This window comes from Hemiscyllium ocellatum, chromosome 6 (assembly GCF_020745735.1).
Source record: "Hemiscyllium ocellatum isolate sHemOce1 chromosome 6, sHemOce1.pat.X.cur, whole genome shotgun sequence".
NCBI lineage: Eukaryota > Metazoa > Chordata > Chondrichthyes > Orectolobiformes > Hemiscylliidae > Hemiscyllium > Hemiscyllium ocellatum.
This window is the reverse complement of record NC_083406.1, coordinates 103,481,939-103,502,068: the sequence shown is the minus strand read 5'-3', so window position 1 is coordinate 103,502,068 and position 20,130 is coordinate 103,481,939. Positions and strand designations below refer to the sequence as shown.

The 20,130-nt window shown below is 41.3% G+C and overlaps 1 protein-coding gene across 1 annotated transcript in view; it reads right to left on the bottom strand.

The window, feature by feature from the left end:
* The window catches only part of mgat4a (alpha-1,3-mannosyl-glycoprotein 4-beta-N-acetylglucosaminyltransferase A), a 270,750-nt gene that overhangs the window by 123,668 nt on the left and 126,952 nt on the right, over positions 1-20,130 (bottom strand). The window contains exon 2 of the mRNA XM_060826225.1: positions 1,621-1,788. Coding sequence (XP_060682208.1) covers positions 1,621-1,788 — 168 coding nt within the window. The remainder of the gene's footprint in view (positions 1-1,620; positions 1,789-20,130) is intronic.

The following is a 20,130-nucleotide window of genomic DNA, read 5'->3' as shown; positions in this document are numbered from 1 at the left end:
TTCTGCGGCAGAGAATTCCCTTTGCGGCTGTACAGAACATTGGTTAGGCCACTTCTGGAATATTGTCTGCAATTCTGGTCTCCTTCCTATCAGAAGGATGTTGTGAAACTTGAAAGAATTCAGAAAAGATTTGCAAGGATGTTGCCAAGGTTGGAGCTCTAAGGAGAGGCTGAACAGGCTGCGGCTGTTTTCCCTGGAGTGTCAGAGGCCGAGGGGTGACTTTATAGAGGTTTATAAAATCATGAGGGGCATGGATAGAGTAAATAGACAAAGTCTCTTCCCTGGGGTAGGGGAGTCCAGAACTAGAGGGCATAGGTTTAGGATGAGAGGGGAAAGATGTAAAATAGCGCTAAAGGGCTACTTTTTCACGCAGAGGTGGTGGGAGTGTGGAATGGGCTGCCAGAGGAAGTGGTGGAGGCTGGTACAAATGCAACACTTAAAAGGCATCTTGGTGGGTATATAAATAGGGTTTGGAGGGATATGGGCCGGGTGCTAGCAGGTGGGACTAGATGGAGTTGGGATATCTGGTCAGCATGGACGAGTTGGACCAAAGGGTCTGTTTCTGCACTGTACATCTCTATGACTCTAAGCACCGAGTTCATCTCATCCACAAGGCTTACCTCTTACTCTCTTTACTTGACTCCTATTAAAGTGTTGGGACCTGTTCAACTGAAAAATTTGTTCACATGAAGGGCCTTAGGATCCTGTCAGTATGGTGCACTCTGACTGCACACAACACAAAGAAATGTTGACTGGAAAGGCGATGCAGGCAACCACTTCATCACCAGGGAAGAAAACAATCCTATGAGCCAGTTATCCAAGCACACTCATAGCGGTTCCAAAGAAGAACTACACTGGACGTGAAACGGTAACTTTTTCTTTCTGCACAGATACTGAGTTTCTCCAGCACTTTCTATTTGTACGTCTGCTCTCAAACTCCATCACAGATAGAAAATATCCTTGGCAAAGGGCTGGGCACAAGTGGGTAACTTGCCCTCTCAATGCAGGGCAATGTATTGAGTGGGGTGACTAAGGAGGAGGATACTATTTTCATACACCTGGGTTCAGCTTAGAAATGTACAACAAAAGCACCACAATGTAATATTTTCACTTAATCAGGTTCAATTATAGATAGATTCATCTAGATACACAGCACAAAAACAGACCCTTTGGTGCAACTCATCCATGCCAACCAGATTTCTTAACTTAATCCAGTCTCATTTGCCAGCATTTGGCCCATATCGCTCTAAACCTTTCCTATTCATATATCCACCTGGATGTCTTTTAAATGTTGCAATTGTACCAGCCTCCAGCACTTCCTCTAGCAGCTCATTCCATACACACACCACCCTATGCGTGAAAAACTTGCCCCTTATGTCCCTATTAAATCTTTCCCCTCTCACCTTGAACAAACTGGACTCCTCCACCCCAGGGAAAAGATCTCGTCTACTTGCCCTATTCCATGCCCTTTATGATCTTTTAAACCTCGATAAGGTTACCCCTCAGCCTTAGTTGTTTTTTTAATGACTACTGCTAGACATTTACCAGTCAAAGCAGGTGTGGTTGGGAAAAATACCACATTTGATCACATTTGCTAGCAATTTGCTTACACAGAATTACCTGAAAAATTGCTCAGGGCCTCTTTGCTGCCATTTGATGCAGCCACTATACGTTTGAATTGCTCCAGGACACCATTTAGTTCTGAGGAACGCTGCAACGTTCGGTGTTCAGCTGCACGTAGCCGTTCCCTCAAGGCGTGGAACTCATGCTGATAGACAATTAGCTTCTCTGTGAATAAACAAGGAGAAAACATTAGCATGAAACCATTCTGAACAGAAATTCTCTTAAACCATGTTAGTGCATAATTTATTGAACATGTTGAAGGGTAGATATTTTAAAAATAATTAAATATTTAACTTACACATTTGTTTTACAAGCATTGAAGACTTAAAAAGTTTAATAATACAACATCTATCCCCCCCACCAAATCTTTGGTTTCCACAATTTCTCTTAGGAGGTAAATTCTTGGCTCGTTCTTGACAATTATGCTCAAGACTGCAATAAATAAGTAGGTCCACTTAACCCACTGTTCCAGAGTAACGTTCCTTGCCACAAGGAATTGTGCCTTTTTATCTACGTGACTGTCATGTCATGGCTACAACATTCCAGTATTCCCCATTCCTTTGGTGGGTGGCTGTGGTTATTGTAGTTCATTCAACTCAGCCCCAGAATTATGTTTTCTTAGTTCACTCAAGGCTTCTGGTATGTTGCTGGCTATGCTTTTGCTTTTATGGACATCACTAGTCGATCTTGAGAATGTGGTGATGAGCCACCTTCTTGAACCGCTGCAGCCCAAACATTGTAGATACACCCACAATGCTGTAAAGGAGGGAGTAGACAATATTGACCCAATGACACTGAAAGAATGGCAATATAATACCAAGTCAGGGCAATATAATACCAAGTCAGGGCAATATAATTCCAAGTCAGGAAGGGAACCCACAAGTAGTGGTGCTCCCACTTAACTGTTGCTCTTCTAGGTAGTGGAGTCATGGGTATGGAAGGTGCAGTTTGAGAGTCAGCATATTTGAGGCTAACCCACTATCTCAGTGCTACGCTCCTGCTCCTTCCCCTTGACATCTTTAGCCTCTAGAAATCGCTCTCTATTTATCTTTGGTTGAACAGGAATTTCAGTAATTTGCCATCCGTAGCCTTCTGTAGTGTAAATTTCTGCAGGTTGACCACCCTCTGAGGGAAGACATGTCTCCTGATCTCAGTCCATGTGCTGGAGATAATGACCTCTTGTTCTTAAACCCCGGAAATATTCTTCGCATCCAGTCTGTCCACTCCTGTCAGAATGTTATGTGTTTCAATGAGATCCCTTCCCATTCTTCTGAATTCCAATGAATAAAAGTCCTATCAACTCAATCTCACCTCATAGGACAAATGCACCATCCCAGAATCTGGAAAATCTTCATTTCACTCCCTTTATGAAAAGCATATTTTTTCTTAGGTAAAAGAGAAAATACACTCCTCTCTACAGCTGCAGTATGACATTCTTGCTCCTGTATTCAAATGGTCTTGTATTAAGACCAACATACCATATGCTTTCCTAACTGCTTGCTGCACTGCATATTTCCTCTCAAGTTCCTTTGTACAGTACATCAATGCTTCCCAATTGATCACTATTTACATAATACTCTGCTATTCTCTTTTCTTTTGACAACAGTAATATGGCTTTGGAACTAATGAGTTAGAAGGGCAGCACAGTGGTTAGCACTGCTGCCTCACAGCGCCAGGGACCCGACTTCAATTCCAGCCTTGGGGACCGTCTGTGTGTTTCCTCTGAGTGGTCCGGTTTCCTCTCACAGTCCAAAGATGAGCAGGTTAGGTAAATTGGCTATGCTAAGTTGCCCATAGTGTTCAGGAATGTGTAGATTAAGTGCATTAGTCAGGGGCAAATATAGGGTCGGGGGAATGGATTTGGGTGGGTTACTCTTCAGAGGGTTGGCTCGGGTTCTTTAGGCTAAAGGGCCCGTTTCCGCTGTGTAACCATTCTATGATTCTAAAGATTATGAAGGCAGATAGCTCAGAGTTACCTAGATTCTGGTTAGAGACTCGAGTCAAGGACTTTCAGGGGGTTCAACAAGAATGTGGAATTTTAAACACATAGATCAGCTATAATCTTAAGAATGGCACAGCAAGCTCAAAAAGGAACAAATGGCCTGCTTCAGCCTCAATTGGGGTGTCCATATACCTAAGGAGGTGAGTTGTTGCATCTTGCAGATGATACACACTGCTGTCACTGTGCATCGGAGATAGATGGAATGAATGTCGAAGGTATGAGATGTGGCGCCAATCAAGCAGGCTATTTTGTCCTGGACACTGTTGAGCTTCTTGTGTGTCTGGAACCGTACTCATCTAGGCAAGAGGGAGGTATTCCCAAGTATAACTTGTACTTTGTAAATGGTGGACAAACTTTAGGCAGTCAGGATGCAAGTTTGTATGGCAGAGTCCTCAGCCTCTGACCTTCTCTTCTGACCATGGTACCTACATGGTTGGTCCAGTTCAGTTTCTGATCAATGTTAAGACCCCAGGATATTGATAGTAGGGTTTTCAGCAATAGTCTAGATTAGAGTGGTGCTGGAAAAACACAGCAGTTCAGGCAGCATCCGAGGAGCAGTAAAATCGACATTTCGGACAAAAGCCCTTCATCAGCAATAGTAATACCCTCGAAGGCCAGAGGGCAATGTTTAAAATCCCTGTTATTGAAGATGGTCATATTGTGGCACTTCTGTTTTGCCAAGGTCATTTTTCACAACCACTTGCAATTTGCCCATATCACCCTGACTCAGAAATAGATCACCATTCCTTCAGCGTTGCTGGTTTGAATTCTGGAACTCCTTCACAGCACGATTAGTGAAGCTATACCACAAAACTCAAGCAGGCAGCTTACCACCACCTTATCAAAGGCAATTAGCGTTAGATAATAAATATTGGCTGAGCCAGCAAAATCCTCACTCCATGAATTAACAAAAACAACTTGGTAACCAAATGCCAGCAGAGATCTCTATGCTCCTCCAAAACTAGCCTCTTGGGCATTCCCAATTTTCATCGCACTATAACAAGCAAGGAGGTTGACCTTATAGAGGTTTATACAATCATAAGGGGCATAGATAAAGTGAATGGGAGGTGTCTTTTCCCTAGGGTTGGGGATTTGAAGACTAGGGGGCATATTTTTAAGGAGAGAGGAGCAAGATTTAGAAAAGATGAGGGGAAACTGTTTTGTTCCATAGAGAGTGGTTTAAGTACATGAATAAGAAATACTTGGAGGGATATAGGCCAGGAGCAGGCAGACAGGACTAGTTTAGTTTGGGATTGTGGTCTGCATGGACTGGCTGGACCAAAGGGTCTGTTTCTGTGCTGTATGACTCTACGACTATGACTATGACTAAGCAGCCAGCAGTAAACCTGTCCAAAGTGCTGGAAATCCCTTGCTTAATCTCTCTGCCCTTTAAGATGCTCTTTAAATTTTTTCCCTTTTTGCTAAGATTTCATGTTTCGCATTGCAGCTTGTTTTGCTCAATAATGTTCCTATGAAATGCCTGGTGCTATTTTATGGATTTAGACATCCTTTAAAAATGCATATTTATTCTTGTAACAAGATTTATTGCTGTAATATCGGTGTTGCATATCAGAGACAAAACATGTCTATAATTTTAAAATGCACCTTAATTTTCGGGCATTTGTAGAGCTATACTTTTTGTTTTTATAGCATGGGTTCACAGCACATAGAGCAGATTCAATATTTGAGTAGATTTTCAATTACTTAATTTGGTGGCCCTTTTGAATTTGTGTGGCAGTATGATACATAAGGAAAGGTACAAGTAGTTGATACCAAGGTCAGGTTTGAAGGATGACAATATTTTGTGATGAGTTATTGAACTGAGTTTGCAGACATTCCTTTTTCTGTATGTTCACAATGGTTTAGGCTGCTTTGTTACAGTAAAATGTACTTCAAAAGATTGATCAATGAAAGTTTTAGTTAGGTATTGTGTACAGTCAATAATGGACAATTGTTATGCCGATATTTGCAATAGAAATTAACAGTTTGGAAGAAAACATTGGGCCTTTGGTAGAAAATATGTCAAACACTAAATTTTGTGGAAGGTACAATAATTAACAATATATTTAGAATTTCATGAAGGTCAAAACCTTTTTACAAAGTATCCCAGATGTCCTCCACTTATTTATAAAGCTATAAAACACTTAGAAAGTATGTGTGATAAAAAAAAAGTGTAGCTCAATTCATGAAAGATTCGATTGTGGATAACATTAAATCAAAGTGTTCCATGGAACGGGCAAAATGGTTTTAAAATAAACAAAAACATTCGCAAAACAAAATGAGCTCATAGAAAAGAGTGAATTAGAATCCACAGTGATAGCTGAAACTTATTTGCTAAATCTTTGCACCACAAAACGTTCGAGAGGAATAACTTTTCGCAATAGTTGCTAAACACCAGTGACAAAAATATAAATCAGTCACCACTTGAGCTGTTGTGACTCCACTATTTCTCGTTCCACAATGGAGCTCCCCATGTTAATCCTATTTAACAACAGCCTTTCATATGTCCCTTCTTCCAACGTTTATCTAATTCCCTCTGACATGCTATGACTGGCTAGTCTTCAAGATGATTCATGGTAACACTTTCCATTCTAATAATCTTATTTAAAATTTTATCAGACATCAGACAGCACTCTTCTGCTCAACTTGCATTCCCACACCATTTCATGGGAGTATCATTTTAAAACAGCCCCGGGGGAAAGAAAGGTCACCTCATTTCAATTTACAAGCTCCCACTTTTGATAATATCCTCTTGCTCAAAGATACAATATTCTCTTCATCAGATTCTAACCTAACCATTGGTTTGGACTGAATGCATGTTTTCAAGATGCCTAAAATCAATTTAGAAATGCGTTCTTTAAACAATCCTGAAAAATATACTCTTAGATTAACACTGTAGGAAGGATATGGCAGTGTTAAAGTGGGTCCAATAAAGATTCACAAGGTCAGTTCCAAGAATGTGGAACTTCACTCACGGTATGAACTCCGGTAGAGGAGCTGTTTTCCTCAAAGAGGGGCTGAGAAAAGAATTCATGAGATATTCAAAACCGCAGGGTTTGGGGGAAGAGGAAAGATGAAGCAGAGGATTCCAGGTAGAGTAGGCAGGAAAATCTGAGGGAATTGATGAAAAGATCGAGAATCAATATCCACAGATTGAAGGTCACTGGTGAAAGAACAAATGCTGACGTGGGTAAAAACATTTTCATGCAGCAAGTGGTTGGGGTCTGAAATACATTGGTGAAGGCAGGTTCAATTGAGGCATTCTAGGGAAAATTGGATTATTATCTGTGGGAAAAAGAATGTGCAGGGCTATGGGAGAAAGCAGGGGAATGGCACTAGATAAAATGTTCCTTCAGGTGGCAGGTACAGTTTTGGTGGCCAAATGGTCTCCATTTGTGATGTAAAGGTAAAGTCACCATGGTCTAGTGAGACTATAGGACTGGACCCTCATTAGAGAGAGAGAGAGCGAGACAGAGAGTGAGACAGAGAGACTGGTGGTAGGTTAACTTTAGGGTCACAGCTCAGGTGAGGGGATTGGTTAAGAAGAAGAATCCTTCATGGTAACCTCAGTTGATGTTGGAATTGAACCATGGTTGTTGGCATCATATTTGTATAATTGGCAAGCAAGATATTAAAGAAGATAATGTGCAAAGTACATTTAGTTGTGCCTCGGTGGGGCTGCATCTGGAGGATTGTGAAAAAGCTTCATCTGCTACTTTAAATAGTGATATAAACTCCATCAGAAGCAAGTCAGCGAATACTCACTTGATCTATTCCTGGAGTTGTAGGGGTTAACCTATGAGGGAAGGTTGGACAGTCTGGCCTGTATTCATTGGAGTTGAGAACAACAAGAGGTGATCATATTGAAACACACAAGAACCCAAGGGTACTCGATAAGTGGATATGGGTAAATGGATGATTCCTGTTGTCGAGGAGAGTAGAAACATGAGGAAACAATTTAAGATTAAAGGGATTGCCTTTTAAGGTAGAAATGTGGAGGATCTTCTTTTCTTAGAGGGACATTGGTCTGTCTAATTCTCTTTTTCTGAAAGTGTTGGAGGCTGTATCATTGAACTTGTTCAAGGCAGAGTTAGATAGAATTTTAACAGACAAAGAGGTTAAAGGTTATGATAGGCAGGCTGGAGAATGGGGTTGGAACCACAACCAAATCAGCCATGATCTTATTTAATGGTAGAGCAAGATCCAATAACTAAAGGACTGAATCCTGCTCCTATGTGCATTTATATTATGGCCTTTGATAAGTTCAAGTACAGAGCTGAAAGTGTGTTTCTGGAAAAGCACAGCAGGTCAGGCAGCATCCAAGGAGCAGGAGTGTCGACGTTTCGGGCCTGAGCCTTTCCTCATTCCTCTCCTGCTCCTTGGATGCTGCCTGACCTGCTGCGCTTTTCCAGCAACACATTTTCAGCTCTGATCTCCAGCATCTGCAGTCCTCACTTTCTCCTAGAAGTTCAAGTACATTCATGTCTACTTGTGACAACCCTAAAGAGCCCTTAACCTTTCCCAAATATATCCCATGACCTACCTTGGGATATGCAAGCCACAAACTATACCCCTTCAATAAAATTGGTGGATGCCAGGCTCAGAGCTGATGCTTCCAGATTTGGGGCTCTGGCTCTGTCCAGAGTGGGAGAGTTTACTGGTAAAAAAGTAGGATCAGAAGGGAGTTGAAAAGGAAAAAGAAGAGAAGCAAAGAGGGATTATGAAAAAAAAACACTGGCTGCTAACAAAAGGGAATGCCAAAGTCTTTTGTAGCACTTCATAGAATCCCTACAGTGTGGAAGCAGGCCATTCAGCCCATCAAATCCAGACTGATCCTTTGAAGAGCATCCCACTCAGACCCAACCCCCCCCCCGCCCCGCATCCTCTCCATGTAACGTTGCATTTCCCATGGCTAATCCACCTAACCTGCACATCCCTGGACACTATGGGCAATTTAGCATGGCCAATCCACTGAACCTGTACACCTTTGGAGTGAGAGAGGAAACTGGAACATCCCAACGAAACCAATACAGGCACTGACAGAACGTGCAAACTCCGCACAGATAGTCGCCCAAGGCTAGAACCGAACCCGGGTCCCTGGCGCTGTGAGGTAGCAGTGCTAACTACGGAGCCACTGTGGCACCCTAATTTAAATTAACATTAAAAACATGGCAAAAGGTGGAGTAGGACAGGTTAGAGAGCAAAAAGGGAATTTACACAGAGGCACGAGGTATAACAGAGGTGTAAAATGAATGTTGTTTTAACCTACTTGACAAATACTGCCCAGGCCATGGTGACAATGGAGGAAACTCAATCGACAGAATCGTTTAAAATTAATAAAGAGGTGGTGCTGGATACTTAAAGTTGGCAGAGACGCATCCAAGGATATTGAAGCAAGTGGCGTGAGCAATAATCTATCAGACTTCCCTGGATTTAGGGAAGGTACCAGAGGGCTGGAGATTTGCAAATATAATGTTGTTGCTTAAAAAGGGTTGTAAAGATAAACCCAGCAATTACAGACCAGTCAGTTTAACTTTGGTGGTGGGGCATCCTCTAGAAACAATTATTCGGAATAAAATTGGTTGTCACATGGAAAAAAAAGTCAGTGATTTCAATGTGGATACATTAGGGGAAAATTGTGTCCAATTACTTTGGTAGGGTTTTTGAAGAGGTAACTGAGTGGGTTAATGAGGGGAAAGCTGTTTTTGTAGTGAACATTGATTTTCACAAAATGATCAATGCAGTGCCACACAACAGGCTTGTGAGAAAAGTTACAGGTGATGGAATAAAAGGAACGTTAGTAACATGGTTGGGAGATAAGAAACAAAGTAATTGTTCAGGAGCATGCTTCAGGCTGGAGCAAGATTTGTAGTGCACTGCCCCAAGAGTATTGGCACTCTTGCTTTTTCTGCTAAATATAAATGACCTCAATCCTGATGTGACGGAACAATTTCAAAGTTTGTGGACAACACAAAACTTGGGAGAATTGTCAAGTGTGAGGAGGATGTTGTAGCACTTAAAAGAAAACGGACTCATTGGTGGAATGGAAGAAAATTTGGCAGTTGAAGTTAAATGCAGAGAAATGGGAGATGATGCATTTTGGTACAAAGAATATGGAAGGGAGTATATAAAGTAAAACTGTTCTAAATGAGAGACCTAGGTTCATATGTGCATAAGTCATTAAAGATAGCAAGACAGGTAGACAGAGCTGTTAATGAAGCATACAGTATACAGGGGTGGCACAGTAGCACAGTAGTTAGCACTGCTGCCTCACAGCGCAGTCCGGGTTCAATTCCAGCCTCAGGCAACTGCCTGTGTGGAGTATGCACATTCTCCCCATGTCTGCGTGGGTCCCCTCTGGGTGCTCTGGTTGTCCCCTCTGGGTCCTCCCACAATCCAAAGATGTGCAGGTTAGGTGAATTTGACCAGAGTGTTAGGTGCATTAGTCAAGGTAGGGGAATGAGTCTGGGTGGATTACTCTTTGGAGGGTCGGTATGGACTTGTTGAGCCAAAGGGCCTCTTTCCATACAGTAGGGAATCTAATCTAATATATTAAGTTTCATGAATAGGGAATGGAGTACAAGAGCAGGGAAGTTATGCTCAACTAAGATATGAAACTTGAGTATTGTACACAGTTCTAGTGCCAGACTATAGAGAGTGTAGGAGAGAATGCAGGAGAGGTTTACATGAATGGCTCCAAGGATGTGACAGTTCAGTTATAAGGAGAGAATGGAGAAGTTGGGATTGTTTTCCTTGGAGAAGGCAAAGTTGACAAAAGTTTACAAACTCATGAGGCGTCAGGACAGACTAGATCCAGGGAAACTGTTGCTGCTCATGAAAGGATTGAGAATGGAGTTTCAAGCATTTTGCAAAATAAGTAAGAGTGAGGCAAGAAAAACCTTTACCATCATGAGTAGTTAGGATGTCAAATACACTGCCTGAAAGTGTGGTGGGGGAAGGTTCAATCAAGGAATTCAAGCAGCATTAGGTGATTATTTAAATAGAAACAACATGCAGAGTTGTAGGGGAAAAGGCAGCAGATTGGCACAAAGTGAAAATATTCAGAGAGCCAGTGCAGACATGATGGGCTGAATGACCTCCTTCTGCAAGGTAACAACCTTGGCAGCACAGTGGCTCAGTGGTTAGCACTGCTGCCTCACAGCACCAGGGTCCCAGGTTCAATTCCAGCCTCTGGTGACTGTCTGTGTGGAGTTTGCACATTCTCCCAGTCTCTGCATAAGTTTCCTCCCACAGTCCAAAGATGTGCTAAATTGCCCATCGTGTTAGGTGCATTGGTTAGAGTGAAATGGGTCTGGGTGGGTTACTCTTCGGAGGGTCGGTGTGGACTGGTTGGGCCGATGGGCCTGTTTCCACACTGTAGGGAATCTAATCTAATCTAAAAACAACCTCTGGTTCTGTGTCCTGTGGTTAGCAAACCTCTTGCCAGTAGTAAAAAAAGCTTCTCACTACTTACTGTACCAAAGAACTTCATAATTTCAGTCACCACTATTAAAGGTCTCCATCACCTTTCCTGGAAAACATGTCCTCTTGTCCTCCACATAAAACAAAATCATTCATCCCTCAGAATGTTAAACCTCCCACTCTACTCCAAGACTTTGTCACTTTCTCCCATTGTGAGTGATCTTAAACACAAACTGAAGACCGACCAAAGATTGGTCATAATCTTTTTGCATTCTGAATCAGTGGTGCTGGAAGAGCACAGCAGTTCAGGCAGCATCCAACGAGCAGCGAAATCGATGTTTCGGGCAAACGTCGATTTCGCTGCTCGTTGGATGCTGCCTGAACTGCTGTGCTCTTCCAGCACCACTGATTCAGAATCTGGTTTCCAGCATCTGCAGTCATTGTTTTTACCCCATAATCTTCTCGCACTCTAATGCTTCCATAAAGCCAAAACTTCTATACATTTCTTTAAATAAACTATTTCATCAACTTACCTTACCAGCAGACATTGCATGTACTATTTTCAAAGCAGAAACAAAGCTGGGGCATTTCTCATAAGTTGTAAATATTCCTAATCATACAATTTAGAAATGTTAACAATAGAAAATTGTGATCTGTACGGATATTAGCTGCAAAACATAAAGGACTGATTTGACATTTTTCTTATTATTCATTCATGCGTGTGATGTGGATGTCGCTCGCTTGGCCGGTATTTATTACCCATATGTAGCTGATCTTGAGAAGGTGATGCTGAGCTGCTTTCTTGAACCACTCCACTCCATTTTGTGTAGGGTGACCCAGAGTCCATTTGAGAAGGACTTCCAGGTCTTTGACCCAGTGATACTGCTTCTCAGTCAGGATGCTGTTGGCTTGGAGGGACATTGCAGATGGTGGTAAACCCATTATCTGTTCCTCTTGTTCTTCCAACTGGTAGAAGGCAGAGTCTCAAAGATGCTGTTAAAGGAACGTTTATGAATTATTGCAATGTATCTTGCAGATGGTGCACACTATATTGTGTGACAGTGGTGAAGGGAGTGTATGTTGAAAGTGTTAAATGAGGTTCCAGTTTAAGAAATGTCGATGTATTTCCAAGTCAGGATTTAGAGTGGTTTGGAGGGTTACTTGCAGGTGGTAGTATTCACACACATCTATTGACCTTCTCGTTCTAAAAGGGAGTGGTTGGTGGGTTTGGAAGGTGGTATCTAAGGAGTTGACTGTATTTCTGCAGTGCATCTTGTACAAACTGTTGTTACTAAGCATAGGTGGTGAGGGAGTGAATGTTTGTGGATGTGGTACCAATTAAACAGGTTGCTCTATCCTGGATGGTGTTAAGTTTCTTGAGTGTAGTTGGAGCATATCCAGGTACGTACAAAGGATTCCATCACCCTCCTGTGGATAGGTTTTGGGGAGTCAGGAGATGAGTTACTCACCACAGTATTCCTAGCTGCTGACCTGATTTAGCAAATATATGTATATGGCTAGTTGAGGTCATTTTCAGGTCAGTGGTAACCCCAGGATGTTGACAGTGATGATGGTAATCCTACTGAATGTCAAAGTGCAATGATTTAGTTTCTGTCTTGTTGGAAGTTGTCATTAGCTGCCTTTTGTGCGGAATAAATACTACTGGTCACTGGTCGGCCCAATCCTGGATATTGTCCAGGTCTTGCTGCATTTTGGCATGGACTGTATCAGTACCTGAGGAGTCACAAATGGTGTGGAACATTGTTGGCTAATGATTGCACATTGCTACTCCTGACCTTAGAAACAGACACCATAGTCTCATTGTCTTATGATCTTATGATATTGGAAGGTCAACGATGATGCAACTGAAGATATTTGGGTCTAGAACACTAGCCTCAGAAACTCTGATACAGAGATGTCCTGAAACTGAGATGACTGACCTCCATCTTCATTTGTGCTAGGTATAACTCTAACCAGCAGAGAGATTTCCCCCATTTCTCATTGATTACAGGTTTGCTAGGGCTCTTTGATGCAATACTTCATCAAATACAACCTCGATATCAAGGGCTGTCACTCTCACCTCACCTCTGGAATTCAGCTCTTTTGTCCATGTTTGAACCAAGGCAGTAATGAGGTCAGGAGCTAAGTGGCCCTGGCAGAACCCAAACTGGGCATCACTGAGCAGATTTTTGCTGAGCAGGTGCTGCTTGATAGCAATGTTGATGACACCTTCCATCACCTTACTGATGATCTAAAGTAGGCTGATGGGACAGTAATTGGCCAGGTTGGATTTGTTCTGCTTTTTATGTACAGGACATACCAGGCAGTTTTCCACATTGCCGGCTAGATGTCAGTGTTGCAGTTATATTGAAAGAGCTTGGCTAGGAGAGTGGCAAATTCTGGAGCACAAGTCTTCAGTCCACTGGTCAGAATGTTGTTGGGACCTTTGCCATATCCAGTGCCTTCAGGTGTATCTTGATACCATATGTTGTGAATTGAATTGGCTGAAGACAGGCAGCTGTGATATTGGGTTCCTCCATAGAACGCTAAAATGTGGCATCCACTCAGCACTTACGGCTGAAGGTTGGTGTGAATGCTACAGCTTTATCGTTTGCACGGATGTGCTCAGCTCCTCTGTCATGGAGAATGGGAATATTTGTGGAATCTCCTGCTGCAGAGAGATATTTAATTATCCACACTGTTTGTAGCTGGATGTGGCAGGACAGTAGATTTTAGCTTATGGTTGTAGAATCATTTAGACCTGCCTGTCATTTGATGCTTATGCTATTGACATCTTTGTTACACGTGCCTTTTGCTGCTCCTGGCATACCCTTCTGTGCTCTTCATTGAACCAGAGTTGATGGTAAAGGGATAGTGGAGTATCTACCAGGCCATGGTGGTTCATTTAAAACAGCAACCCATATCAACAAGAGCCAAATATGCAAATGGAATTTGTAAATCAGGCTCAATGTATGGATTAAAGGATTCAGGCAATGTCTCTCTAAAAACAGTATTGGAAACTGTCCTGATTGTTTAATAGGTCATTGCACAAATGGGTTTTGGAAGAGTCATGCATTCCAAATTCTTACTCTGCACCGACTTTGCTGATTCAGACAGAAATGCTGCACTTGGCTCCTTGGTTACACAGATCAACAATCCAAAAATCAATCCCCATTCATAATCACTTCGTAGTAGAAATGTGAGTATTCAATGAAGCTGCAATTAAGCTTAGTAGCAAGATCACAAAACTGGCTGGTCCACTAATATCCATTGTGTTCATTCATTGGATTCACCCACAATGGGGTCAGATTCTAACTTGACTCAATATCCATTAACTTGCACTGAGCTAAATCAGATTCAAAGAATCTATCTGAATAAATACATTGCCTTCTGTAGAACAGTACCTTTGTACACCCAACTATTTTCAATAATGAAAAACATGGACTGGTGGAGTTGGGAGATAAGGGAGTGAGGGAAAGATAATGCAGGACAGAATGTACAAAAATATTTACAAAGAATGACAAGGCTAATTGTAGACATATTATTTGAAGACCAGAACACTATTACTACCTGACAAGGAATTGAGTGGAATAGCTTGGGAAGAAAGTAAACATATGTATGACATGGCTTGATGCTGTGGAAGAACAGGCCAGAATCTTCAAAGGCAAGCAAAATTACTTTTGGCAGATACCAGAAATGATGAACTTATTAACCTTATAAAAGGTGCCAGAACATGACAGTTAAGAGATAAAGTCAGACAATGTAAGGATGAGTCACTGCTAGGAGGAAAACAAAGTCAGGAGTCACATGCCAAGAGGCTCCTGTCCAACAGGTTTATTTGAAATCATAAGCTTTCAGACTGCTGTTTCTTCATCATTGTGGTTTCAAATAAACCCTTTGGACAATAACCTGGTGTTGTGAGACTTGTGACTTTGTCCACCCCCCGTCCAACACCAGCATCTCCACACCAGAAGGAGAACAGACAGGGAGAGAGAGATAAACACTCAGCGGAAATGAGAGGAAGGGAGAGAGATGAACAGAGACAAATGGAGAGAGAAGAAAACGTGACCGAAATATATTCTATAAACAAAACACACACACAGGATGGACATAGGGGAAAAAGTGCTGTTATGCAACAGAATATCACGTATTGAAATGCTTCAAAAGAAAATGTACCTGACACTTTTGAAGAGTACACACACTGCTCTGCAAGTATAACACAATCATCGAGGAAGTACTTAAAATGGATTGTGCTTGCTGACACTAAGAGCCCTGTGCATCAGCAGCGACCCCTCATAAACAGAGTAACAAATATTTACGAAACTCAATTAAAGGTGCAATGTTAATAACATATTTGGTGGCAGAAATAAACTGCTAAACAATGTAGAATTTAAAGTAATTTTATCTTACATTGGCTTAATATTGTGTGTATGCACATTGGGATACCATCATCAGTGCATGGTGTCAGTAAACAGATAAAGTTTTATCTGTAGAAGTTCACACCATCTCATCAGGGGCCTGGACTGACATCGTTGGTCCCAGTACCTCACCACAATCAAGTCTGAAATGAGTACCAAGCAGATAGGCGACAAATATGTAATTTCTTTTGCTATGAATCATTGATAGTCCAGCAGAAGAAATAACTAAGGTAAATTAAAATTTATAGGCATTTAATAGCAGTTATTGGACTTAAATTATATGCATTGATGGCACCAAGTTAAGAAAAGAAGCCATTGGTGTATCTGTTTCTAAAAATGTAAAAAAAAACCTACACTATTGTTACAAGTTGCTGCAAGGAACATCCTTTTTATTATACTAATTCAAGCCAAGGCTTTCTCTAAAAATCATATCAGTACATGTGCAGGAAGTGGTTCAAGGCTTACTTTTAACTGCAGAATAACATGGAAAATAAAGTGACTACACCAGGTAAAACATAAATTTCTCAATGTCGCAGTGGTTGCAGGAAGGAGTCAGTGACAGATACAGAAAGATCAAATTACATACCAAAACAATTCTCGATAAGGCATTCAAATGAGAAGAGGGATCAAAGCCACATTGAAATTTCTGCAGATCAATTTGTAAATATTTGAAGATAATTTATGAAAGTTTCCACAATTGCTTGGAATCCTGAATTCGTTCCTTATCTACTGCAGCAGTCTTTCTGCACCATTATATTTGCTTTACTTGTACAAGACAGATAAAGAAAGTACAAGTAATTAGAAAAATACAACATAGTGTTGACAGGTTAAACAACTTGTAGATATTGTTATACAAAGAACAGGTTTTGTCCTTCCAGAAATAGAACCTTTGCCTCTGAGCCCCAACCAATGGAGCTTTGAGAAGCTGCGAGGGAGTCTCCTTGAAAAATGCCACAAGTGAAAATTAAAACTAAGAACTGAGTTTTTAGTCTTTCCTCTGTTTAGCTTGAGAACTTTTGAAGTAAATAGTCGCTTGCTACAGGCATCAGAATATGTTTTTATTCTGATCCTCAGGTACAGAAAGATAATCAAAGACATTTGACATGGCAGTAGATGATCGGTAGACACTGCATTGGAGGCAAAAAAGAGAATGAGAGAAGGAAGCGCCATTGAAAAGGAAAGTATTTAGCATCTTTTGAAATCCACCCGGGAGGCAAAATGTCCAAGTTACTGAATGAGAATTTAAGGAGGCTGCTTGTGGTGAAGTTCTTGAAACAGGAACCAAAGAAAATGTTAACTCTGGAAATTGACTGACAGAATGAAAATTAGTCTTGCATCAACTAATTCCTGGAATCCTGGGTGGCACGGTGGCACAGTGGTTAGCACTGCTGTCTCACAGCGCCCGAGACCTGGGTTCAATTCCTGACTCAGGCGACTGACTGTGTGGAGTTTGCACGTTCTCCCAGTGTCTGCGTGGGTTTCCTCCGGGTGCTCCGGTTTCCTCCCACAGTCACAAAGATGTGCGTGTCAGGTGAATTGGCCATGCTAAAATTGCCTGTAGTGTTAGGTAAGGGGTGAATGTAGGGGTATGGGTGGGTTGCGCTTTGGCGGGTCGGTGTGGACTTGTTGGGCCGAAGGGCCTGTTTCCACACTGTAATTAATCTAATCATAACATTCCTTTGTTTCCACATGGGTACAAAAAAACTCTCTTCCCTCAAACTAAACTACTAAGGCAAGTCAGAACACTTCGGTTTACTAATCTAATCAAAACGGCATCTCCATTGTATTCCCACTTTAAAAATCATTCTATTTTGATAAAGCCCTTTATTATTTCAAACTACTCAACCATTTCCAACTTCTTAGGGTATTCTTAAGTGCTTTTAATGAACTATTATCGTCCCACATCATGCCCAACTCTCTCAATCCGGTCTTTGAATCTCTCCAGTTTGACTTTCACCTCGATCACCCTCATAAGGCCATGCTGGTCAGAGTTATCAACATCCTTTATTAGGGAGCCCATTGTAAACTATCCCCTCATTGTGCTGTCCAGAAGCCTTGAAATTGTTAGTCAGCCATCGTCCTCACTATGTATATTCGAGTGGTATCACAATAACTCATATCAGATTGACAACCTCGAGGTAAAACCAAAAATGGCGGGAAATACTCAATCCATCTGGCAGCATCTGTAACAAGATTTAATGTTTTAGACAAAAGGAGGGATGCAAAAAAGCAGTCACTATAGGTTGATTAGCTGAACATCTATTGTTGTAAAAGTTTTAAAGATGTAATAATGGAACATTTGGAAAATCATAATCTGATCACAGAGTCAGCATGGCTTCATGAAAGGGAAATCATGTTTGACTAATAAACAAAGAGAATAAAGCTGAGTCAGTAGATGGTGTTATATTTGGACTTCTAAAAGGCATTTGACAAGGTACCTTAAATCTTGAGAAGCATGTTGGAGGCACTTTATTTGGAATGGATAGAGAATTGGGTGATGGGCAGGAAATAATGAGCAAGGATGAGGCATTCTTTTTCAGACCTATGACCAGTAGGGTTCCACAGACATTAGTGCTCAGATTGCAACTGTTTATGATATATTAATGAATTGGAGGATGAAAGTGAAAGCACTTCAGCCAAATTTGCAGAAGACAAAGGCAAGTTGCGAGAGGGATACAATGTCTGGAGAAATATTGATCGATTAAGTAAATAGGCAGAAATTTGGCAAATGGAGTATGGTATAACATGGGAAGTTGCTCATTTTGAACGAAGATCAAAAGAACAAAATGTTACTTAACTGGAGAAAAGCTACACAAATTTTCAACACAAAGTGGATATTGTGTACAGAAAGCTAGCTCACAGGTACAGCAGGTAATCAGGAAGGTTAATCGAATATTGGCCCTTATTTCAAGAGGGTTGGAGTATTACAGTAGGGAAGTCTTATTGCAAATGTGCAAGGCATTGGTAAGATCAAATCTGAAATAGTAAGTACAGTTCTAGTCCCTGTATTGAATGAGATATATCGTTTAATTGGAGGCTGTTCCAAGAAGGTTCACTTGGACGATCCCTGGTTTGGAGTGATTGTGAGCAAAGGCAAAACAGGGTTGGGGGTCCACTCACTGGAGTTTAGAAGAAGGAGTGGTGATCTCATTGAAACACACAGGATTCTTAAGTGGCTCAACAGGATATATGCAGAGCGGATGTTTACCCCTCATGGGAGAGTCAGGGGCCAGATGGCAGAGTCTCAGAATAAAAGGATGCCAATTTAAAATGGAGATGAGGAGGGATTTCTTTCCTCAGAGGGTTCAGTGTCTTTGGAACTCCTTGCCAAAGAGTGCTCCAGGAGCAGAGCCCTTGTGTATATTTAGGCTGAGATAGAGAGATTCTCGATCAATCAGGGAGTCGAGGGTTACAAGGAAAGGGCAGAAAAGTGACGTGAGGAATCTCAGATCAGTCTTGATCCCATTCAATGACAGAACAGGCTCAAGGGACCAATAGGCCTACTCCTGTTCCTATTCCTTATGGTCTTATCAATGTCCTTCCATTAGAACAGCCATTAAGCTGAAATGTTAACTGTGCTGGCATCCACAGTTGCTACCCAACCTGCTGAATGTTTTCAGCATCTTCCCCTTCCAGTACTTGTAGTCTTTTGTGCTTACAGGAATCCAAAGGTCTGAACTAATGATCAGGAGATCAGAGAATAAATTCCATCATGCCAGCTGGATGAATTACATTCAATTAAATAAATCTGCAAGAAAAAATCTTGGGATTGGGACATATATCAATCAGATTGTGCTAATGTCCATTTGTTAATGGAAATCGATATCCCAGACAGCTCAGAATAGATGTGTCTCCAGGCCCACAATAAACTTAACTGCCCTCTCAAATGGCCTAGCAAGCCACTCAATTGTCAATGGCAATTAAAAAAGGCTTTGCATGTGATGTCTCTGTCCCTGTGTAAATAAAACAAGACTTCTGTTTCCATCCCTACCTGTGACAGTACAACTTTCCAATTATCTCCAGAGTATGTTGCACCAGAGAAGTCTACCATACACACTGATGTACACAGCAATTGTTTTTTTAATGTTGAGTGGGTAAGAGAATCCCCTCACATGATAGTACACAAGGCAAGAATTGCATTTAGGAGGACTTTGTGGAAAAATACAGCTTTTCCTTTCATTCATCGATATTTACTTTAAAGGGAAGGCAGTTTTATTTAAAATTAAACACTGTAGTTGTTAAAAGTATTTATGCTATTCTTTGTGTTGCTTTGAATTCTGCACTCAAACGTGGGTTTCCAACTGCATCCACTGTGCTGTGTCTGAACATTACTCAACCAAAACATTTGAGTCATTGTTGTCCATAAACTACTCCTCACAATATCTTTGCATTTAGCATCAAAGCAGTTTACACCTCGCCTGTTATTGGTTTGATGCACTCTCATTTGGATTTGAAATTTATCTTTGTAACAGCAGTCTTCACCATCTTGATTTACAATTGCTTTATTTCCAAAAGGCAGCAAAATTAAAAATAGTTCTTAGAAAAATTGGAAGTGTAACTGAATCAGAACTCGGTGACATCATAAGGGGACGGTTTCAGCATTAACTGCAGAAGATTTTTTTTTTAAATTTGTTCAAGAGGACGAGTGTGACATGAGCTAGGTCA